The 17,146-nt window shown below is 39.5% G+C and overlaps 1 protein-coding gene across 2 annotated transcripts in view; it reads right to left on the reverse strand.

Moving 5' to 3' along the window:
- Positions 1 to 11,818: 11,818 nt before the first annotated feature.
- Positions 11,819 to 17,146, reverse strand: part of LOC104955507 (carbohydrate sulfotransferase 15-like) — a 7,436-nt gene continuing 2,108 nt past the window's right edge. For both annotated transcript variants that reach the window (XM_010782840.1, XM_010782841.1), the window contains exons 3-4: positions 12,366 to 12,513; positions 11,819 to 12,255 (exon numbers count right to left, since the gene is read on the reverse strand). In XM_010782840.1, coding sequence (XP_010781142.1) covers positions 12,065 to 12,255; positions 12,366 to 12,513 — 339 coding nt within the window. In that variant the 3' untranslated portion in view covers positions 11,819 to 12,064. The remainder of the gene's footprint in view (positions 12,256 to 12,365; positions 12,514 to 17,146) is intronic.

Here is a 17,146-nt window from a genome sequence, read left to right on the forward strand (position 1 = left end):
TTTAACGATAGTCTTTTGTTACGGGCTGACAAAACCACTGCATTATACCAGCCACAAATGTTGAATCGTAGCGATTGTGAGTCTCGATTGGACATACGTGTCTCGTACACACACTTCTTCGACCTGTATTTTCTGGTAGGAACACCATATTGGCCGTTCTCTCTTTCGGACAAACTCGAGGTATGACACGTCTTTATTACTTACCACTAGACAAACCATTAAACTCGTTTGTGAGAGTATCTGTACAAAATATATATAAAATATATAGTACTCATTGGTATGCTAACGATGTTTATCGTACTATACCACGTGAAATTCTAGATGTCATAACTCACTATAACGGTTATTTGTAGACCTCGTCTATGGTACAAGATGTTTGCCTACTTAGGTTAGAGAACCAATAGGTGACTAGGAGGGAGTCACAGTAGTCGTCCGACCGTACACCCCATCCTTCCTTTACCGAATGCTGCTAACTTGGCCTAATGTTACATTAAAATTACGTCTGTACAAAAACGCACTGTACTTCGGAACCTCGGTCTGGGGAATTGGAGTACCACCTAAACGGACATTAGTCCAAAACAAGAATAGAAAAGCTATTAACTGTGTTAACGCGAAAACTTTCGAAAAATTTGACAACCAGGAGATTCGAGGAGGTTACGATTTAGTCTCAACCTCTAACCGTGGGTCCACATTTCCGATATTATGTCATATCGGACGCAAATCTGGATCAGCTCCGTTGTACCACCGTTTTTAGAGATTTGGGTACGGATGAAAAGAGAGAGGGTTTTATTTTCTGATGCTGTGTGAGTTCCCTGACACACCGGGGACACATATTGTTGTATAAAAGACATCAAAAAGTGCATTTTGCATGATAGGTCCCCTTTAAGATATTTCACCAAAAAACTAAAATTGCATCCTCAAGGTGTCGTAGGAGAAAAGGTCAAGGGATCAATTGAGACGGTACAGGCTTCATCCTCTGGGGGCTGTCTCTATACAATTTCATGGCAGTTAATTAAATGTTAAGGTGTTTGTATCGATCCGCGCTATACGTAACTAAACATCTAAATGATTAATTTGGGTTTTGATGACGTTGGTTAAAATAATGGCCAGAGTCAGAAAAGTATACCCAATTTCACTTAATTAATTAATTTGCTTTGGAGCAAAGGTTCTCCCAAAAAATATACACCAGTAACACTAAAGCACATTAACCCTGGTTGGGACCATTTCTTTATCCTACAGATTTGTCAGTCAAATTCAGAATCAAGCACATTAACTTGTGGTAGACACATACACTTAAGTGTATGTAATTGATCTGAGTCATCCTGATCTCCATTCAAGCAGCAATCAGCTGGCAGCACTCTGTACACCCTAAGCACCGCACTGTTCCAGATTTAAAGCATTTAAGTCCCTTAAGAGCCTAATCGAATATGGCCTTTACGTGAGTAGATTAGTGCCGAGCCATAAGATCTATAAGATCCACTTTCTAGGCAATTGGTTAAGAATGATCAGCAGACTCTAAAAGTAAAATATATGCTTTGAAAGATATAGAGGTTTTGCACACATGGTAGATATAAAAGTCTTCAAATGTAGTAACTGTTTTCACTGTACGTTTTGTGTCAGTTTGACACAAGAGACTGATAGTGAGGGATAAAGAAAGACAGAAAGTGTAGGAAAGGCTTTACAGAGACACATTACTTATACAATCACAGAGTCCTTTTCCTACATCTGTATAATGGCTTTCAGTTCAGAGACACTGGCTGTGCCTAAAAGTGTAGCTTCACTTCTTATATCAAATCCACAGCAGCTCGAGCAATGCTGCTTTGCATCCAACAAGAGCGAAAAACCAGAGGAAGTTAATCAGCAACATGTTGTAGGATAAAAAATGCTTAATTTCTTTGTAATCTTATCCCTAATAAAAATGTACGAAACATAGGCAAGGCAGGCAAGGCAGGCAAGGCAGGCAAGGCAGGCAAGGCAGGCAAGGCAGGCAAGGCAGGCAAGGCAGGCAAGGCAGGCAAGGCAGGCAAGGCAGGCAAGGCAAGGCACCAGAGTATTTTTGTTGGTTAATCTATGGTAGGGCTAACCCATACAGTGGTGGGGCTAAAGTCAGTATTTGCAATGTAATTACATACACCCTATATCGCCTCCCTTGACAGTGAAACGCCACGCATGAGGTTTAGATTATTTCCCTGTCTCAATCAAAATGGAACTGTATGAAATAAAACGGTACATTTGTCTTGTAGTAAATAAAAAGGGATCACTGTGAACGTGACGTATGATACACGTTGAAGATCCAATGGGGATACTGAATGGCGGTTCCGATTGAACTCAATCAGTAATGCATGACGCAGACCCAACGTTTCGTTGCTCTGATTGGCTGTAGGTCTATTCAAATTGCATTCGGAGGCATTTTGATCCGGCCGCGGCCGCGCTGATATTATAACGCCAGAGAATTTCCACACCTTTTAGTGTATAAAACTCCCCCACTATTTAGACTATTCCTTGCACCCCTCTTCTCGTATAAGCCCGAATGGTGTCAACCATATTGAATCAGTAACGTGCACTTGTTGTTACAGCAGGATCAGTTTGTGTGTTGTGGACACGATCCACATATCTTCGCAAGACGTGTTCTCAACATTTAGCATTTTGCTTATTATTTAATTGAATTTGCTTACTTTAACATCATTTTTCATGGTGGGGCTGAGGTGGGGCTAAGCCATTTCTTGGTATGGCTGTAGCCTACCCCAGCCATACCCTGGCACCGCCACTGCAGGCAAGGCAGGCAAACGCAGGCAAGGCAGGCAAGGCAGGCAAGGCAGGCAAGGCAGGCAATTCAAAGTGCTTTATAAAATAAAATAAAATAAATGTAAGAAGAAATACAGCAGAAACACATTATAAAATGGCATTTAAAAACATAGATAATAAAATAAACACACAACAATTATAGAATACATGGATAAAAACCATATTGCAGTGTGAATATGAACAGCTCAATCAAAAGCAAGTAGTTAGAGTTGCAGCGGACCTGCAGGATTCAGGGAGTTTGTTCCAGATAGTCTAATAGCTAAAAGCTGCTTCTCCATGTTTAGTTCTTATTCTTGGAACAGAGAGCAGACCCGTCCCAGAAGACCTGAGACTCCTGGATGGTTCATAGTTATGCAGGAGATCGTTAATATAATGTGGTCCTAAACCATTCAGTGTTTTGAAAACCAGCAGCAGTAGTTTATAATCAATTATTTGACAGACTACCTACATAGAAGGTGTAACCATTTCGTTTTAACACCAAGTGAATCAATAGACATTCTTGCTTCATCATGAGTGCTTATAGAGAAAACTCAAGAGTACTAATTGGTATCCTGCATGATCACATTTACTAGGCCGAGTGTACTGTAGTAATGTTAAGGTTCCTGCTGCCGACAGTAATTTAGAGCATGATGTGTGTGGTGTCACTCTTCACAGTGAGTCATCTCCAACCATCTGTTAAATGATCTGAAGACGCAGTAACTGGAGAAAGTTATAGTGAATTAGTAATTTGGAAGTACAACAGATGGTTCCCAGTGAAACTTTTGATTGGTATCCAATAATTAAAGCACCACGAGGAGACATTTTTGAAAAAATGTTTAATTTATTAAGGGGTTTATGTAGATTAGCTCAAAGTAATTTAGATACAAACTAATGATGAATGCATGAAAAATTGTCTATTTTCTATTTTCATATCATATGCTGAAATAGGTTTAGGAAGAATAATCTTCAGTTTCTTGTATCTCGTTCAGGCTTTGCGTGGGTGGCAGAATGATAAATATTCTGCTGAAGTAGAATACACAGAGGGATGAATACATTTATATATTAGAATTTGTTAAGGTAAAAAAAAGATTCACTCTGTAAAAACTCAATCTGTTACTTCCTAGATGAGTTATTTAAAACAAATATGTCACCGTGATGTAAGCCACAACATATACATGTTGTATGAAGGCTTAGGCAGTAAAAAACCTGTATCTGAACACATTGTTCAAACCAATTCATATCAAACTTAGTGCCACAAATGCTGTCTTGTCTTTTCTGACCTTCATTTCTCCAGTTAGCATGCTGCCCATGTTTACCAGTGCTGACGGTATACAAGGCACGTATTCACACAGCCGCCTCCGACTTCATTGATGCAGCGCTGCAGCAGACTCTCAACTTGGCAAAATCAATTCACTTGTCTAAACAGTGTAACAGTGACATTAAATCCCTTTATTTTGCCCAATATCTAAAAGAAATGTTTTAAAGCACATAGCTTAATTTGTCAAATCCAATATGTGGAGTAATTAGTACTACCTTGATACTATACTTCTACCTACACAGCCACTTTCCCCAACATCCAATGAACATGGCGTTGTACCTTTGCCTTGTGACATTTAGCTATAATACCCTTTGATAGACCTCAGGCTTTAAGCTGATGCTATGAGACGCATCTGACAGGTGATTCCACCTTTTTCATTACTCTGCTGTCAGCTGCAGTGAAGGCTGGGTGTGTCAAAAGTTGGCAAAAAGACCCACTCTGACATGAGGTACCATTAGAACACCCATCAGACAATAATTGAGACCAAAGAGGGGCACGTCTAAACTGACATTGGGAGGACAAATCCTTTTTTAAGGTGTGTTAGAGCTCAGACGGTTAAAGGTAAAGCAGAGGAGAAGACACCACTCAGGTTGTTATGTTATAACAAATGATATTCGCCACTTCATGCGCTAGTAGGAGAAAAAAATATCAACAGAATATATTCTGAATGGCAAATGCCATGTGAGGGGAGAGTGACGTTCAAATGCAGCAAGATGTGATTTTAGCTCAGTGACCATATATGTCTCTTTCCAGCCTCGCTCCACTCAGTCAATACCTTCAACCACAGAGGAAATCTGAAAGAGAAATGTTAGGAGGAGCCATTATATGAAACGGAGAGAATTCAATGGGAAGGGATTGGAAATCTATCAGGAAGACGGAGAACAAAACTGATTCATGCAATTATTGTTTCAGCCAGCTAAGAGCCCGTGGCTTAGGGAAAATCCATCAAGTCATTTCGTCAGACCTCAGCAGTGAAAAGATCCGGAGACATTGCATCTACTTTCTGGTTACACTTGAACAAGCCCCTTTCACAGAGGTCAACCGAACTAGCAGGGTCAAGTCCTGTGAAAAGGAGAATGACGTCTCGCCAAACATAACCAATGGAGACCTGGGACTGCAGATGCCTTTCCTGCAATTAAAAAAAGACTAAATCAGGGAGGATATATTAAGAGAAATGGTAAAGGTGTCAGGGTGCAGACCCAGAAGCAGTACAAACAGGGAGGCAGGTGTGGGGATGCAAACAGAAGGTGAGCTTTTATTAAATTAAAATCTGGTATAACATAAAAAACGGCAGGGGCAGGCGAGGAGGAACAAAAGGGAAAGTAACAAACAAAACGAGAAGAAACCGGGAACACTCAGGAGACACAGGGAAGACAAGGGAAATCCAGACATGACATCAGAACAAAAAAAACCATGAAAAAACCATAAGACAATCAAACAGGAGGGAACACACAGGAAGGAAGACAAGTCAAGACAGGAAAAGGGAATTTCAAAAATGAAACAGGAAACTATACACACACAAACTAAAATCATGACAAAGATATCTATATCCTGCATTTTTTAAGTGTACATTGTTGTCAAGAAACACTGAAAGGCTAAGGTTGATCTAGAAGCAGAGTTTTCATCCCTTGTGCAACCAAGTGTGCTCTGTCGCTTCACAGCAGAGAGATCCAGCGGCCTGGGGCTCTCGTGTTCAACAGGGTCTGCATGAGTTTTCCTCTGAGTGCTGCAGTTTCCTCCCACAGACCAGAGACATGCAGCTCAGGTGAACTGGAAACTGTAGGTGTGATTGCTTTGTCTATGTGTCAGCCTTGTGAGAGTGCCAACCTGTAGGGAGGACACGCTGCCTCTCGCCCATTGTGTGCCAGGAAAGGCTACAAAACAAGCGTGGGCACAGATAATAAAGAGATCCAACCAATTTCAAGTTTGAAAACATCACCCAGTGCTAAAGAAACATTTATTGTGTGACTATCTTTCTTATTTTTCCGTTTTAGTGCCTCTTTTTAGCCATCTTCCATTTTGGTCTGAGGAAAACTCAGATTATCATGTTACTCCAAAGATGAATTTCTACATCATTGGACATGATTTTCCTGTAGCATCCCCATTAGGGAGACATGGCAGCAATCCACAAATGTTAAATGGATAATCATAACATTTGGTAAATACTCAATATGGTGATCCCCTTGATGCTTTGTTTGGCGTCACTAAATCGTAAATGTGTACTTGTCTTGTGTTTATGTCCGAATAGCAACAAAAAACAGCTGGTATCCTTCCCAACCTTATCTGTACTCTCTTAAGCAATAAACATATTAGTATGAATGTCCCCCCAATGTGCTATTCACAACCTCGGAGGTGGACATATTTCTTGAAGCTCAAACTTCACATGTTGTGATTTGCTGATGTTTTCCAAAATGGCATGGAGGCTCATTTGTGGGAGGACATATGTTTGCAAGTTTCTCTTTCTTAGAGAAGACATTTTCTGTAGGGAGATTTAAATATGTTTCAGTTATTACTCTGAATGCAAAATATTATCAGACTTGACAACTGTGGCCCAACCCTGAAGAATAATACACAAATAACCAAGTTGTCATGGTTTCAGGGCCATGTAACCTTTGATGTGTGTGTCTGTGTGTGTGTGTGAAAGAAGAGTTGTACATTTGAAGATTTGGGTTTAGAAGTCAAAGTGAGAAGAAATTTGCCAAAATGCCACTTAAACACATGTTTATATACCTCAAAAGCAGCAAGGCAATTGTAAACATTTTAGGTATGATTCAGATCTTCTATCAGGTTAACATTTGAAAGGGTTTAAAGCAGGGGTGTCAAACTCAAGGCCCGGGGGCCAAATCCAATGCATCTCAAATTAGACTTTTTTCTCAGAATTTGACTCTTTTTTTTAAATGTTACTTTATTTTTGAATGTCACTTCCTTTTTTTTTAATGTCACTAATGTTTTTAGATTTTGACTTTTTTTCCAGCTTTTCTTTTTAAATGATTTTGTGACATTCTCACTGAAGAGACTTGCAATTATTTGCCCCAGACTTATATATATATATAAGTTACAACCGGCCCTTTGAGTGCAGCCATAATGCTGATGTGGCCCGCGATTAAATTGAGTTTGACACCCCTGGTTTAAAGGATCCAGGGATCAAACATTAACCATGTCCATCATGAAGGGATGTTCATGTTTCGTATGGTTTCCCTTGCTTGAGTATTAATTTTCTTATATTTAGCACATTGACTTCGAACAAAGTGTTTCCTGGAACTACTTTGAGGTGTAATAATATTAAGTCCTCCTATTGTCAGTCACTAATTAGCCCTCTAATGACGGCAGTGTCTTCTATCTATCCTCGAGTGTTAAAGCACAGCAACACTTGCCACATCGACCTTTAATTAAATCTTCCAGAGTCCCACACTGCTGTGCTCTCGTGAACGTCACAATATCATCATCACGGCGCAGTAACATGCGATGATATCCGATGCAGATTCACCAAAATGGTTTAATGCTTCAGTTCAACTATTGCCTTAATCTACAGTGTTTTTTAAAGATGGAAAACACGAGCAAAAGAAAGAAGTGATAAGCATGAGCAATTATGAAACATTAGCACTTAGTCACAAAGAATTCAAAACAATTCAGCTTTGGCCAGTGAGACTGTTATTGATTATTTGCCTGTGCATTGGTAAAGCATAAATACGTGTAAACATATGTGTGGCAATAGTGTCTTTTTACAGATTGTCCTTCATATAGTGTAGCATATGTACTTGTCTTTGTTACAAAAACAATTCACAAAAGTGTTGCCTTTTTTCATTTTAGCAGGATGAAATAAACAGAGCCCTAGCAGCGAGCCTCTCTATTGTGCAATCAAATGAGATAGCCGGATGAGTTTCCTTTCACTGAAATTGAAGTCATAGTAGAGTTCAACCATGAATGATTGCCTCTGCTCGGCCCCAGAAGTACGCAGAGATGTGTCTCGATCATTCTTTCACTCTGTCTCCGCGAGCATGAAGACAGACATGTCGCCTTCAGATGCAGCCGACTGTTGTTGTAGCTGCAGGGTCAGCGTGAGGAAACTGCTGTGCACATGATGCACATCTGTAACACAAGGCTGGTTCAACAGGGGTTGGATGTTTGCGCACACATTCCTAACTATCTGTGTATATTAACAACAATGAAAGACTGTGGTGATAATCCTGGAGCGGTTCCATACTGTATATAGAAACATTCCTGGGACTCTATGACAGCAACACACATGTGTTTCACCTTTTCATATTCAATGATGTCCTGCATTCAAATTACATTTCCTTGAATGTAATATTTGGATTGGGTTAATAGTTTTGCCTTTTTAACAAAAGTTTTCCTTCTTTTTTTTTCTGATATCAAACAATAAACAATCAAGGAATAATCTTTATATGCAGCACATCATTTTTTACGTCTATATCTCAAAAATCCTGAAATATTGAAATGTGGTATATTTTGTGGATTTTTCCTGTCTTATCTAGTGAGGGTTTTGTTGTTAACAACCTCTTAAGCACTGGGCCCCCCCAGTAATTTACAGTTTTTTACCATGTTCAATCTGAATTTTCTTTAAAATAAAAAACATCTATATTGATTCTGACTTTTCTACATCCAACTCACAGGTTTATCATTACTTGGAGAACAAATATTATTAATGTAACCCTTTTAGAAGGGAAGATATGGTCATTTGTTCTGGGAATGTCATTTTCGAGCCTGAGAAACAGGCTCAGGGTTGAACAGGTTAATGCTGGCTGCAGTCTTGTGTTGGCTCATAATGTCCTGCTATAAACTAAACCTTTTTTCTTTTTCTTTAAGCAGAAAAGTTACCTGTTCAGTTGGCAGTGTAAGTCACCTTTTTGACCTAAACACACTGGTTCGAAGAGTTTTTGTTCCCTATTGGTTTGCAGCCAGCGATTATGACAAGTGGTGCTCCTTTAATAGCAGCCTTCTGTCAAAACTGTAAAAATGGGTCATGATCACGGTTTAAAAATGACCATATGAATCTCCAAATGTTTGTGACGTTTCAGTTATGAGACTGATTCACAATCAGGTCTGATTGGAGTAGAGTGAGAGCACCCTATAATTGGATTAATAGGGCTGAGTATCCCTCTGAATCATAATGACAGATGTCTGCAATTTGCTGATCTACGTACAGCTGACAACTAAATTGCAGAAGCTTGATACGTTAATGTGCTACCTGAAAATACCTTTTTTGTACAATGTCAATTTGGTTGTATATTCTTAAAAAGCTCACAAATGTTTACATCATTGTCGGCAAGGGACTTTTTACATTTTCATTGAAGAACCAACAGTTCGAAAGAGGAAAATGAAGAACTCATAAAAAGTGATGGTGCAAAACCAGCATAGCAACAGCATCATTTGTTCCTACCTTGTCTGTAAAACATATTTTCCAGTAAGTGCAGACTTTTGTGGTTGAAGTGGACATGTCTGCAGATAAGTGGGTTGTTTTTGGCTCATCACTAATGTAGACTTGGACAAAAGTATTTAGTCTTTTTGTATTTCTTTTCAAGTTTGTAACAACATGTTGCTCTTACAGTACTTTGAACCGCTGTAACAAATATTTTCAGGCGGGAAGATTTTATTTCAGTTAATAAATACATTTAGTTGGCATTATATGATTCTGATAATGTGTTTTATTGTCAGTTCCCTGGTGTGAAACTGTGAAAATGTGTGTGAAAAGGAATAAAGGATGATCAGTAGACCCTTACATCATTTTCCTGAAATACATCCACACAAATGTGCACCCATGTTTGCACAATAGGATGTCTAACCTCCTTGATAAAATGAAGGAATGTCTGAAGACACTTCAGCGGTTTCTTCCGCCTTTGAAAATCCCGGAGAGGAGTAACATCAATATCTCATGAAGAGGGCAATCAGCCAGGACTGACTACCTTTCTCTCTCTGCGGCTCCTTATCCGTGAGACCAATCACATTGTAAATGCACATAATTAAAGCGCTAAAAAAAGGTGACTTTCTGGCACAGAGCCCTCCTTAATCTCTTATCTTTGATTTCCTTTCCTCAATAAGTGTATGTTGACAATGACTGAGGGACATTTTTACCTGAAATGGAAATGTCGTTAATAGGAAATCAACCTTTCAAGTGAGGCACAGTAAAGGGTTGAATAATGATAAATCAGTAGGGAAGTGTTTACATGTAAAGATCTGTTTAAGAAAAGACAGATCTGACGGCATTGTACACACTTTAAGTAATGTAGTCATTAAAACAAGCAGTTTATCATATAACACACAATCGTCTGTAAAAGAAGGAGGGTCTGGGATCATAGGGGAGAGAAAATGAAGCTAAAATAGTATTTTTTTCTCAGCTCCTACAGGATGCAAAGGCCTTGGCATTCAGAATAATTATTTCCTCTTCCCAGTCTGCACCCCTTTGTTTGGCATTTGGTATTGTATTCCGCTTCACACCCCTCACTCTATATTATCCACGTACATCTAGACTTACACTATACTGAGACCAGACAAACACACCTCGGATGCAAATGTACTTCTTATTAATTTCCATTATCGCAATAAATCTTGTCAATTTGCCTGCATTTGCATGTCTGTTTCATGTGCATGTCATGGCCCTCAGGCGGATTTATGAGAAACATATTAAAACATTATCTAAGCAAATAACTTTCCGTGGAGTTTCATGAAAGCTCTTTAAAAGCAATGCTTGTATAAGTATGACACATAAGATTTTCCTATTGTATCCTAAATAAAAAGGACTAAATCATCAGGTTGAGAAATTAGATCATAGATTACGGATACAGTTATTTTGTTATCAATGGAGTCGACAAAATTAAAACATCTTGCATAGATAATGTTTCAGTTAAAAAACAGGTTCCCACATCCCAACGCTCTCATAATCATTATATATTAAAGCTCTGCCCTTTCATCAGATATTTTATGGTGCATCTATACAAATATGGATTTATTGGCACATTATGGGGACCTACAGTATGTACAGTAAGAAGAGGTTGCATCCATTTTTTTTACTTTGTCCATTTGATATTCTGTCTAAATATTTTAGACTGATTGTAAATACAGTTATCATAATCGCCTGGAGGAATTAGAATTCCTGATAGTCGGGTAATCAGGTCCCAACTATCTCTTTTGGTTAGATTATACTGTATTGGTGTTGTGTGTACTATACATGTTTGTATATCTGATGATGTGTACACTGGCCCTAAACACATTGTACCTTCATAACTGAGAAAACAAAATATGATTTCTAATTCTTAGTGGGTGTTTTGACTTGTATTGTATTTGACAGTTAACAGTGTGAGATATCATGGCAGGAAAAAGGGTTTGGATGATGAGTTAGTGAAGTTTTGTGTTTTGCTGCCCTCTTGTGATTAATTCTAGAACATGATGTCTACATTATCGGGTTTTTAAAATGCTTTTTTGATGACCCACACTGTGGTCAAACCAGCCCTGTGAAACCACTTTAATGATATGTATGCCTTTCATACGACACTAGATTATTTTTCTTAGATGCAATGACAAACAAAGTAACAAGTAAACTTTTTTTCTGAGGATCTTTCTTGTTAAATGTAATCCCATTATCATGATCACATGATATTCAACTTGGTATTTTAAGCCATAACTGAAGCAAAAACTCCAGAATTTAAGATGTGTGGATGTGTGGTGCATTTGGAATGGCTTTTCTACACAACCAAAGCATCAAATTAAAACACAAATTCATCTTATTTTATTAACATCTTCTTGACTCAATGAGTCACTCACATTCTTTCAAGATCAAATAAATATCACAACTAAAACCCATACACTAAATCAGACCTTCATTTAACTCCATATACAACTATGCACTGTGTATGAGTTCTCCAGCTGTACATTACCTTATAAAGTCCTGCTTTACCTCTTTTCTGTCTGCTCATTCACAACCATCAACTAATGGTCCATGCTCCTTCAGGTGTTACTCCAGAGGAAGGCTTTATTGTCCAACACACTGGCCAGTTTATGATTAAAGGGTTTGTGAAATTCCCTGAGAAAGTCTCTGGTGGCTGGAAGCATAGGACCCAGGTTCCTGTCGGCTGTCCTCCGGGTGTTAGAGAGGGGCCGTCTGGTGAGCGCTGCCTCCCCCTGCTGCGACAGAGGGCCTGCAGGGAGGATAACAGAGTCCTTAACAATACTGGTGTGAAGGCTTGAGGCAGAGACAACCACATGGAAAAACTGCCTGAAAGATAGAAGGTGCTTTTTGGATACGTACCTACACTCAAGAAATCAAAGACTTTCTTGATTGTCACTTCAAGGTTGGCTGCGTAGTCCTCGAGTCGAAGAACTAGAATCTGCTCTCTGTTGAAAACTGTCAGCCAGTCCAGAAAGAAGATGATGTACATCCCTAAATGTAGCCTCACCTATGGGGGAAAAAGGTAACATTGTGAGTCTCTTGTAGTGAGAACGTTTGGTAAACTGTTGTTTCCAATATCAAAAGTGAACTTCAATATCAAATGGTGAATAAACATAAAAAATGAGTCCTTTAAAGGTGGGGTAGGTACGTTTGAGAAACCGGCACGAGATACACTTTTTGTTATATTCCATGGTATGCTCTTAACATCCCAATAGCAATGAATATCTGAAGTGCTTTGACAAAAGATCCATAAAAAAACGTCATCTGTGGAAGCCGTAGTCCTGTAAAAAGCTTGACCAATCATCTGAGCCGGCCCGGCTAAAATAACTGGANTTTAAAAGATGGTTGAATGCTGATATGCACAGTGATAGGTGTTAAAGACTAACGTTTGTAATAAATACATTTGTATTTATTTTAAGATATTTTCATAGTTCATACAATCATACGTATTGGGATCATTTGTATTAATATGGACCAGAGGGAGAGGGTGACGAGCATAAGTTTCACTTTCATTTTTTATTTCAATTACAACTTTGTTCCTGAAGAATATTCTCTGTTGTTCATAAAGCATAAAGCAACAGCATCAGAGCACGGTGCAGAGTCTCTAGATGAGTCCCTCGTTCCTATTAAACATCCATGTTGTAGTCCGCTGTATAGAAAACTGTAGTTTCCATAGTTTCCCCACAGCACAATGACGTCCGCTGGCGCATCATAAACACGTCGGATAGTGAAAGTGCATTCGGATTCTCTAAAGTACCGCAGTCTCTTCTCCTAAGTCTTTTTGAATTCTCCTATCCACTATCCCTTAACCCCATGACGTTTCACTCAGAGGTCAAGGAATAGGGTTAGAACTTAGGAGCTGATTTTTAAACTATCCGAACGCAACCAAGGACTATTTAAACATGAGCGAAGTGGGAACAGGTGGAAACAATCAGGGGCGGGGCAGACGCTGACGATGGCGGGAAAACACACAAAGGGAGGAAGTAACAGGGCCTGAAAAGAAAGACAAGAGGTAAGTACAAAATAAAACAGGAAATGGGAAAACGAGACATGACATGAAACATGGGGACTTGACTAGAGATGACACAGACATAAATAGACAGACAATATGTGAAGTAACATGAAAACAAGACTCTACATAGAAACCTGACTAGACTTGGAATGACAGACACAAAACAAACAAAACTAACACGATTGACAAGACACCACAATATCTTCCCTGTGACACTTCACCGAGAGCTTAGCAGTGGAAATGTAGATATCCCTGTGCAAATCCTTAAATGACAGTCACTCCTCCTCTCCAAAGTGAAGCTAATCCCCTCCTCTGGCCCGCTGGTCGCTGTCTGCGTCACATCAGCAGCGCCTGATCAACAGCTCAGGTGCTGCTGCTCCACCTGAAGAAAATCCGCTTTTATTCACCAAGTAGGGCTACATACACGGAGAAGCTGCTCTTCAAAGATTTGTTTTTCAATGTTTTATGGTGATGATATTGTGAGAAAACCCTTCAGAGGAATACATAATAGCCACCGGCCAAGAAAATCAAATTATATTATCTTTGGCAGATATTAGGCTTTAAGAAAAATATGATGAAAACCATTTCCACCAATGAATAATAATGAGACTATTTTTTTAAATGAAAATCACATTGTTTATTTTTCTTGATTCTGCATATGAGCGCCTTGATAAGATGCAGTTTGTTTGATTACATATGTAATGTAATCACCATGGTGGTTGTCGTAGGAAAATACTTGAAGAGAAGTGATTGCATTTTTACATTTTAATGATGATATTTTGTACGTTTTGGGCTTATTCTTGCAGATTTGTCATGTTGTATTTAGACGTGTGGGACTTAATCACCGCAAATCTTTAGTCATAGTCAATCAGAAGCACTTTGTGTGGACATGCTTTATTATAACAAAATATTTTAAATAGTTTGGAGGAATTTTAACTGAGGGAGCACTGATTATTTGGTTATTTTTTGGGATCTGACATAAGGAAAGGTGGCCAACTTTAATGTGGCTCGTTGACATTGTTTGGTGGTTTATCACCCATTATCGATTCCTCCAGTTTACAGCTTAAAACCACATTCGATGTTTGATGTAAAAAGCTGACGCTAGGCTATGAAAGAACTACAGGTCACATGACCTCACTTCACCACCGCTAAGCTAAACGCGGCTAACGTCGGGCTATAAAGAAACTACAGCACGGTCACATGACTTCACGTCACCACTGCTAAGCTAAAGGCAGCTAATGTTTGGCTATAAAGGAACTACACGGTCACATGACTTCATGTCACCACCGCTAAGCTAAAGGAGGCTAATGTTGGGCTATAAAGGAACTACAGCACGCTCACATGACTTCACCTCACCACAGCTAAGCCAAAGGCTGCTAATGTTGGGCTATAAAGGAACTAAAGCACGGTCACATGACTTCATGTCACCACCGCTAAGCCAAAGGCTGCTAATGTTGGGCTTTAAAGGAACTACAGCACGGTCACATAACTTCACGTCACCACCGCTAAGCTAAAGGAGGCTAATGTTGGGCTTTAAAGGAACTACAGCACGGTCACATAACTTCACGTCACCACCGCTAAGCTAAAGGAGGCTAATGTTGGGCGTGATGAAGTTTAGTCGTCTCATTTAGACACTTGTTAGCAACCGCCGTTTTTAAATTCACCAGTGGGGTATTTACTGACGTATTCTATACAAAACTTTTATAATCTTCAGCTTGTGTTTGCCACAGACCTTATTTCAGGATAACTACCAAAAACACATTCAGAAGACCCCCTGACTTTGAGACGAGGGAACAGGAAGTGCTAGAATGCTAACTAATTTATTTTTAAGACTCATTCCTGCTGCACCACACTATGATCCACCAATCAGAATCCACTCACAGAAACTGTAGTAATATGCAGAACCTTACCTCTACCCCATGTGCTGCATGATATGGTGCCTGAAACACAGGTAGTAGAAAGAGGTGAGGAGAACACAGCGATGAATTTTAACATGCTATCTGTGAACACAGTACAATGTAGTACATTAATCTTAGGGCAGTGACAGCACCTGGTCCAGCGACCCCTCTCCTCCCCCTCTACTCTCAAACAGTAAATTATTAGGCTACTGTCCGTTGCATAATTACAACTGTGAGTTATTCCAGCCTGCATGCACTTATCCAGCAGACAGCGCTGTCAGAGTGTGTGCGCAGAGAAGATGTCTGCTTAAGAGTAACACTGTGTGGGATGTGCTGGGATCAGATTTCCTAATCAGGCAGCAGCGAGGCAGTGGAGAGAAAAGGGGGGACAGCGAGGAGAGGGGGAGAATGGAAGGATTAAAAGGATACGCTGAAATATGATCAAATATAAGCAAAGAGATGAGATGGAATGGGAGCACGGAGACGAGGAGAAACAGAAGCTTTCTGACAGCAGCTCTTAAAGTAATAAATCAGAAGTCACCCTGCAAGTCCCCTCTATCAGTAGACTTTTCTACATGGGCAAGTTTGCATTGATGGGGGAGCCAAGCATGGAGCCGAGCCGAGAGTCTCATGATGGGATGGCAGGGCTGTGGTTTGTGAGATGACTGATAGCATGAGCTCCCTGAAGCCCTCACGTTACGCCTCAGTGGGCAACTAGCAGGCAGAGCTACAGCTGTGGAGCAAAGGTAGTTCAAAACATACACTGCTCAGGGACGTGCACAGGTACGGGCTATTGTTGCCCGGGCAATGGCCCGTTTGCCCTGACCTTTTTTTTCTTCTGTTGTGGCCGAATCAAAATGATAAGCCCACAATTTGTAGGCTATTGTAGCGTCTCGCTGCGATAAAACACACATTGGCTTGTCAGCGCTCTCATCTGCCGGTGCGTTAAAGACCACCTAGTGTCAGATTTTGGAAAATTGATTTTGAGTTTTCTCATGACAGTTAGAGTATAGGCGACAAACCAGGGGACTTATCTTCCTCTTGACATCGTCTGTTATTTACAGAAAAACACCTAAATATACTTGTTATTGTGCTTCTGTCTTTCTGTGTCTTTTCATCTGTAAACTCCCTCGCCCTCTCTCTCTTCTCTTGATCGCCCTCTCTCAGGAGAACAGTTCACTGTCCCGCTTCATTGGAGGTTTTCTGCCATGTCTCTACTTTAGTTTGACCATCTCTGTTATTAAGTTATGGAATACTAAATAAATAAGTAATTAGATACCGTACCGTTACTGCGCTCATAAAGAATGATAAGAATAAGAAAAATGGGTATTGAACTGGTTTCATTAATTAGTGAGTTTATTTAAGGTAATTAGTTTATTTAAGGTAATAAGCCCTATTTTATCAGTATGTCTGCACAGCAGTTACAATGGTCAAACTACATTAAAACAGAATTGTCCCCATTTTCTCTTTAATAGCTGTAACATTAGATATTTTTAATGAGATATGGACCGCAAAACACGAAATGTCCCTGGTTTTGTTTTTATGAACTACCGAATGCAAGTAGTTGCCTTAGCTTTTTTCTTATGAGATGATAATGTGAATTACTCTTCAAATGAGTTAATGTAAAAATTGTTTGGTTTCTTTTCCATTAAAAACAAGTTCGAATTTTCAAAAGGTCTTATGTTTTTTTCGGGGGGAGGCCCTTTTTCCAGTTTAGAGCAACAGCAAAT

This window comes from Notothenia coriiceps, unplaced genomic scaffold, assembly GCF_000735185.1.
Source record: "Notothenia coriiceps isolate Sejong01 unplaced genomic scaffold, NC01 NC01_scaffold00024668, whole genome shotgun sequence".
NCBI lineage: Eukaryota > Metazoa > Chordata > Actinopteri > Perciformes > Nototheniidae > Notothenia > Notothenia coriiceps.